This window comes from Eptesicus fuscus, chromosome 18, assembly GCF_027574615.1.
Source record: "Eptesicus fuscus isolate TK198812 chromosome 18, DD_ASM_mEF_20220401, whole genome shotgun sequence".
NCBI classification, from domain to species: domain Eukaryota; kingdom Metazoa; phylum Chordata; class Mammalia; order Chiroptera; family Vespertilionidae; genus Eptesicus; species Eptesicus fuscus.
The window spans coordinates 35,500,553-35,508,512 of record NC_072490.1 but is presented as its reverse complement, the minus strand read 5'-3'; the positions used below and the strand labels follow the sequence as shown (position 1 = coordinate 35,508,512).

The following is a 7,960-nucleotide window of genomic DNA, read 5'->3' as shown; positions in this document are numbered from 1 at the left end:
ACAGGATTGTTCGTACACGCGCGCGCACGCACAAACACACACACTCACTCAGACTGAGACAATCTAGACTTGCTGATGAACCTCACGTGCACATCTCTGGGATGTGGAAGAAAACCAGAATATCCGGAGGAAACCCACATAGACATGGGGAGAATGTGCAAACTCTACACAGGAATCGATTCTTTCCCCCCTCATCAACACTATAACGAAAGGACATTAGAAAGAAATAATGTTATTTGAGGACTTGCTGTATTATGCAAACCAAGGTATCTTAAAATTCAAGCAATGAGTCAAAGTAACAAATACTGTTTTGTCAAAAAGGAACCCTTTATTAATCTATATACGTATAAAAACCAAGCAAAATCAGAATGTTTTCCTCAGCCATCCTTTCCACATTTTATGCAGTTTTCGTGAACTATAAACCAACGATTTCTTCATGCCTAAAAGATAAAAGAAGAGACAGTGAGAAAACTGAGGCTTCCTGAGTGGATACTCATCTATAGGTTTTATGATACTCAGACCAGAGACTTGTCTTTAGAGTAGAGCAGCGATGGGCTGACTGTGTCTAGGAGACCCTGAAAGCCAAGGGTTACTAATGTGATCAATGTGAGGGGAAAAGATTGTCATTTAGGATTAAAATGGTGGCATGATGTCAAAGGTACCTGAGTTTCTGGGGTAAGTGAAATCTTTTGAGATACAAGCACACTGACAGCCTTTGAATTTAGTAGTTCTTAGAAAGAAAGAAAAAGGAAGAACAAAGACAAGATCTGTATGTAAATGGGCATCCCTGGCCCCTTTCTAAATCCCAATCCTGCATCCAGCCAACCCCACCTCATGCTTCTGTCACTGGGTGTGCCACTGCCCAGAGTGCATGTTGTTTCCATCACTTTCTGCTGCGTAGAGCTCAAATCCCCTTTCAGATTTCTTCTCTAGAAGTGCCTTCCTTGACTCCACAGGCCAGTTCAGACTTTGCTCCTTCTAGACCAGGGGTGGGGAACCTTTATTCTGCCAAGGACCATTTGGATATTTATAACATTATTCACAAGCCATACATAATTATCAACTTAAAAACTAGCCTGCTATATTTGGTCAAACCTTTACTTAACTCACCCCTAATGGCTTGATAGGCCCAGACCAAATGATTTTGCAGGCCTTTATACAGTCCATGGGCCAGATATTCCCCACCCCTATCCTAGACCCTCACCACCTTGCTGGTGTACAGCACAGCACTCACCCCACTGTACACTGCTTAGGAACAGGTTTATTAACCTCTTCCTTGGCCTAGACTGGGAGTTCCTTGAAGAAAAGGACCTTGTTCTATTCATCCTTGTCTCCCCATCACCTAGTATAGTATCCAGCACATAGTAGGTACTTGGTAAATGCTTTTGAAATGACAGAACAGATGCACCTCATTCAGATATCTGATCTCCCAACAGCCTCTATCTACTTAATCACAAGTACCAGATGAAACCAGAGAAGCTCTCTGGGGAGCTTACGGGAAAGAAGTAAAATGGGATAGAGTAAGTGGGGGTGTTATTTGTCTGTCAGATCTGATAGGATCCTATTTGCACACAGTATTATGGACTCAACTTCCTTTGTGTTGAAAATGAGATCATTTAGTCCGTGTTTCAGGGTGTGCCTCAAAGATCCAACTAGTCTTTTTCACCATGGGATACAAACTGTGGTCTGTGCTGCGAGTATGAAATGCCCACCCCTGGCAGTGCACTTTGTAAGCTCTGCCGATTAGTTCCAGAGACTCCGAACACTTGGGTACGTGTGATCTCTTGAAAATACCTGGCCATGTTACTGGTAAGCTGCTTAGTCCACTAAGGACCTTGTAAGAGGCTACTGTAGATAGTGGCAGATTATAAGGCAAGGTCCCTGAAAAATCATTAGCAAATACTTCTAGAAACTCTGGCCTGGCTTGTCCACTGACTGACTACTTACAAACTGACACAGCCTCGTCAAGAAACTCGGAGCTCCTTCCTTGGCCTCCACCCCTGTAATTTCTCCCTGGAGCAACCACTCTGGTAAACCTCACCCACTTGAGCATTGAGACTGGAAAGCTCTTACATAAGGTGCTTTTTAAAATTCCAGCCAGAACCAATCAAGACACTAAGCAGAATACAGGTAGTTGCATATGATAAGGTTCAATACAGCAACCCCAGGGCACTGAGTCAGAGCTAGAGGAAGATGCATCGACTATGATAAGTCCCAGTTCAACTTCAAAAACTTACTCACAGACTCCTTGGAGCTTAACACTTAAAGTAAATACATAAAGTACATCATAGACACCATGTAGCTTTTTTTTTTTTTTTGGCTGCTAGTCCATAAAGCCTCCCTTAATTAAAACCGTCTCTGCCTTCAATGGCTCTCAGAAAGACTGCAGCAGGGAACTGTGTTACTAAGAGCACTGGAATAGCAGTCAAGAGGTCTGAATTCTAGTGCTAGTTGGGCCACAAACTTACAGTGTAACTCCCCCTCTCTGGCCTTGACTTCCTCATCTGCACAACGATTGGCTTAGACTAGGTTAGAGGTGTCTAACAAGGGCCCCTGGACAGACTTCATCTCCCGGTGAACTCTTTGAAACTGTCATCGTTTACTGTGTAGACACACGTGTACTTCTGTGCAGAAGGTCCAAAGTTTTAGCCAGATTTTTATAGAAAGTCAGAATTTGCAAAAGGGTAAGAACCAATAGATCAGAATAAAGGGTCCTTTCTGCCTCAATATTCTAATTGCAACAAAAGTGGAGGACTTAAATTTCATGAACGTAGAAAAGGCCAAATTTCCTAAACAGGACACAAAAAGTTGCTAACAATAAAGGACAAAATGGATAAATTTGAATACGTAAAATTGAAGGCCCTGGCCAGGTAACTCAGTTGATTAGAGCATTGTCCCAATACACTAAGATTGCAGGTTTGATCCCTGGTCAGAGCACATATAGGAAGTAACCAGTAAATGCATAAATATGTGGAACAACAAATTGATGTTTCTCTCTAAAATAAAGTAAAAACAAACAAAAGTAATAAAAAATGAAAAGAAAAAGACACATAATATCAAGTCTTTGCCCAGAAAGTACTGCAATAGGAACTCTACTAGTGGGAGTATAATTTGAACAATTGTTTGGTCGATACCACAGTTAAACATAAACACACTTTATGATCTAGTAATTCTACCCCTAAGTTTGTACCTAACAGAAATGCATAAAATATGTTCATCAAAAGATAGGCACAAAACCAGCAGCACTACTTGTAATAGCCCCAAACTGGACACAGCTCAAGAAGCCATCAACAGTAGAGTGAAGAAATTGTGTATATTCACACAATGATCTGGATACAATGAGAATAAATGAACTATTGCTAGTCCCCACACCATGATGAATCTCACTGATGTTATGAGGAGTGGAAGACACAAGAGAGTACATATTCATAAATAAAGTTTGAAAATGGGCTAAACAGAAGCATGGCAATAGAGGTCAAGGCAGTAGTTAAGTTACTCTTGGAGAAGTAGTGGCTGTGACTGGTAAAGGGGTTTCTAGGACTGGTACTGTTTTATTTCTTCATCTGGGCACTATGTTCATGAGTGTGTTCACTTTGTGAAAATTAATTTATGATTTGTGCACTTTTCTGGGTATATGGAGATTTTCCATACTACCAGAAGATCTAAAATCTGTCATTTATCCAGTCACTGTAATATACTGGATGAACATTGATTGTGCACCTATATAAGACACTGAGTGAGTTGTTGGGGATACTGGTATGAATAGCAGTTATGGTCTCTGTCCTCATAGAGTTCACAATCTATAGAATTCTATTTGGCCTACATTAGCTTACTTTTAGTTTCTGCTTCCTTTCTTTAAAAAAGGATGGTGATTTAGGAAGTCTGCATTTAGAAAGTGTCTTGAGGGAAGACAGCCTCGTAGGAGAGAAATTTTACTCTAAGACCCATCACTATTGTCTTTGCTCCTTCTTCAATGTATAAAAATGCAACATTTCTTTAAATATATCTTCTTAAGACAGATTCGTATTTACCTAAAGCTAGCCATTATGAATTCTGATTAGTATCTAAAGTCAGGATTTTATTTTGGAAGGATACAGAAATCTACTTCAATATATGGCTCTTAAGGTTTTTCTTCTGTTGATTTCCAGCTTGTGTTACATGACCTATAGCAACGTTACTACAAATGTAAGACTACAAACTGCCTATGTGACCTTGAACTGATGGGTCCAATGACAAACAAAATTCTTTAGGAAACAATGTGAGGCAGAGATATGAGTAGGTTGTGAGGTGTCTCTACCTTCCCATAATTCTATACTTCAGATCTTTAGGAGAAAATATCAGTAAGCCCTCAACATTCTTCCAATTAATTTCCAGCATAGTTAGAGATATATCTACAAAGAATTTCTCTCCTGAAGCAGAAAATACAACTTATTTTTTAAAATTTCAAGTTTAAATGATAAGCACATTATCAGAAATTTTTTTTAACTATTATTATGTGTTCTTCTTATTTAAATATGTAGGTACCAAAAAAACGGAATAAATGTTTTAGTTATAAGAAATCAGAAGCAGAGAACAACGAATGATCCATTCTATTGTGTTCCAGGAAAGGGCTGGTTAGAATCAATTGAGGCATGCCAGAATCTTTTTAAGAACAAAACTAAACCTGTCTTGTTAATTCAGCTGAATCTTTTGAAGCTAGAGAAGTACATAGGCGCCTGTCCCCAAAGTGAATTCTGACTGACCAGAAAGTCAGGTGGGAAAAAATAAAGCAAGATTTCAAAAATTAAACTTCATTATCCCCTCCCAACCTTCCTCACCTCCTAAAATGGCACCACCGCCCTGGCTGGTTTGGCTCAGTGGACAGAGCATCGGCCTGTGGACTGATTCGGTCCTGGGTTCAATTCTGGTCAAGGGCACGTGCCAAGATTGTGGCTCGAACCCCAGTGGAGGGCATGCAGGAGGCAGCCTATCAATGATAATACTCTCATCACTGATGTTTCTATCTGTCTCTTTCTCTTTCTCTCTCTCCCTCTCTCTCTGAAATCAACACAAACAAACAAATAAATAAAATGGCACCACCATCTTACTGCTTCTCACACCCAAAACCTGGGAGTTTCCTGTGACTCCTCTCTCTCCTTCCCTTTCCATGTCCCTCCACTCACCAAGACCTGGCAATCTGCCTTCTAAATATTGCTGGCATCTCATCTCTCTGCCTCTACTGCAATGACTTGAGTTCAGGCTGCCACGATTCCTCACCTGGCTGGCTGCAACCATATCTAACCAGTTTCCCAAGCAATAGCTTTATCTCCCTTCAATCTGTTCTCAGTTCTCTAATGGCCTTTCTATAGTCTCTCTGCCCTCAAAAGAAACTCTGAATTCCCTTTCATGGCCTTTAAGGGCTTCCCTTGTCTGGCTCCTGCTTACTTCTCAGTCTAATCTCTAAACCCCACACCCCCTCCCCATTTCTCTTCCAGTTCCCACACCAGAACACTCAGACAGTTCCTCTTCTCTCCAAACAGATTAGAAACATAAAAGACTGCTACTGCTCAGAATATGACAGTTTGCTTAGCTGGTCTTCTGTTACTCGTACGAGATGAGATGTCATCTGCTGTTACTATGAAAGGAGTAGGCAAGTATTAGGAGGCTAAACAGTCTTTTGCTACTCCTGAGCTGGCTGGCTCCAGCTGCTGATCTGCCAGGGTTGCAGGCTTAATCCCAGGTAGGGGGCATGCAGGAGGCAGCCGAATGATATTTCTCTCACACAGATGTTTCTCTCTCTCTCAAATCAATTAAAACATTTTTTTTTTTTAAGTATGATGGGGAAAAAAAAGGTATCTGCTTTTGAACCTTCCTCTTTTGTTCCCATATGAGCAGGATGATGCAATGAAGCAGAGTGATAATGGCGACAAAGGAATAAAATCTCAAGCAAATACACTGGGGTTTTCTCATCCTGCAGATCATACATCAGCTGTCTGAAAACTGAATAGAGATAGAACTTTAGAGATTTAGGGGAGACAGCCCTAGCAAAAGCAAGGCAGAACAGCAGCTATGACTGCAACAAGAGGACTTCTAAAGAACAAAGTGCAGGAGGGAGGTTCTGAAGCTTGCTGTGAAGTTACAGGGAAAAGAAACAGGCCGATCGGCCACTCAGTTCCTTTACTCCAGCTGGAGGCCTGGTCAAGGGACTAATGCTATTGGAATATGACAGTGAGAAGAGCCATGTTCTAAAGAGAGGTCAGGAAACGTTTAGGTAATGATACCAAAAGGAAAAAAGAACAAAAAAAACCAACTAGGCACAGTACTAGATGTTTTTACATATTTAAGATATAATTTTTATAACCTGGCAAGGCAGGTATAATTATCCCCATGAAATTACAACTCAGAAAAATTAGGTAACTTGCCTAAGTCACAGTAGTTAGGTTGGAATTTGAACCCTAGCCTCAGGGGCTCACAAACCCCTGCTCTTGGCCTGGACCGCCTTCATCAGCCCACAACCATCATAAACCAGACAAGCCAGATCATAAGGTAAGTAAACCTCTAGACTCTGAATGGATGCTCATCACTTTCCACAATTTCTGCAACCTCAGTGCAGGTTATAGACATTCTGACACTCTGGACTTCGTCCATCCTATGAGGTATCTTTAGAAGGAAAAGGGAAACAAGCATTAAGCACGCAGGGAGATCCTGCAATGGGTGCTCACTCCAAGGCCACAAGGAAATCTGGGCTGTGTTGTGAGGTGTTACCCACTGCCCTCTGCTGGTCACTGGAAAGAACGAGTGGGAAGAGGACCAAAGAGTCATTTCAGCTTGAAATATGATTCATTTTTAAAAACCTTTTCTTAGAGTAAAATTCAAACTTACGAAAGAATAGTACACTATGTCTCCATGTATCTTCATCCAGCTTCAAAAATGTATCAAGTCATGACCAATCCTGTGTCATCTACTGTTTACCCACTTCCCTCCACTGTTTTATTTTGAAGCAAAACTCAGACATCCTGTCTTTTCATCTAAATATTTTAGCATGTATTTCTACATGAAAAGGAATTTTTTAAAACCCCATCATACAACAACAGATAATCAATAATGTAGTAATTCCTTATAGCACAGGAAGCCTCCCTAAAAAAGGAAAATAAACAAAAACCCCTCAAAACATTCAGCCTCACCCAATGAGGATTACAGAAAGGGAGTTGCAATCATGTAAAACACAGAACCACCCAAACAAACAAATGCACCTCATATTCTCATATTCAGCCTTGCCAGGGTAAGCACAGCAGAAACACAGATTAAATAAGTAACTTAACTGAAAATGCAAAGCTATGTACCCGAGTGGCAGAAATAGCGTCAGCTGAGTAGATCTGGCACACATACTCTTTCCTGACTCTGAATGAATCTTTCCAAAGACTCAGGAGGGCCACACAGTGTCCTTGGGGCCAAACACTCAGCTGTGTATCCAGGAGGCTGGGGTGAGACGCTGAGATGTGTGACCACACCAGCTCCCTGGCAACCTCAACCCAGGGATCAGAATCAGGCTGAAATGTTCCCTCTGAGCCATTCATGCCCTGGTACTACTGCAAATTTCTATTTACATGCCTGTCTCTCTTTCTAGACTATGAACTTCTTGAAGGCAGGAGAGTGTTTTGTGTTCACTTTTTTTTTTTTTTAATCCTCACTCAAGGATATTTTTCCCACTGATTTTCAGAGAGAGTGGAAAGGAGGGGGGGGGGGGGAGAGAGAGAGAAATATTGATTTAAGAGAGAAACATCGACTGGTTGCCTCCCACACATATCCCGACTGGGGCCCGGGATCGAACCTGAGACTGGTCAGGTCGAGGCCCTAACCACTGAGCACATAGGTCAGGGCTCATGTTCACTTTGTATGTGTGGCTAACACATGAGAGACGTTAGTGGATGGTTACATAAGAAAGAATGAACTAGAAAAGTCCATCTTTTGACATTACCAA

The 7,960-nt window shown here is 41.3% G+C and overlaps 1 protein-coding gene across 4 annotated transcripts in view; it reads right to left on the bottom strand.

Moving 5' to 3' along the window:
- Positions 1 to 305: 305 nt before the first annotated feature.
- TAMM41 (TAM41 mitochondrial translocator assembly and maintenance homolog) overlaps positions 306 to 7,960 on the bottom strand; it is a 45,472-nt gene continuing 37,817 nt past the window's right edge. For all 4 annotated transcript variants that reach the window (XM_008152107.3, XM_008152115.3, XM_054729675.1 and 1 more), the window contains one exon: positions 306 to 440. In XM_008152107.3, coding sequence (XP_008150329.1) covers positions 364 to 440 — 77 coding nt within the window. In that variant the 3' untranslated portion in view covers positions 306 to 363. The remainder of the gene's footprint in view (positions 441 to 7,960) is intronic.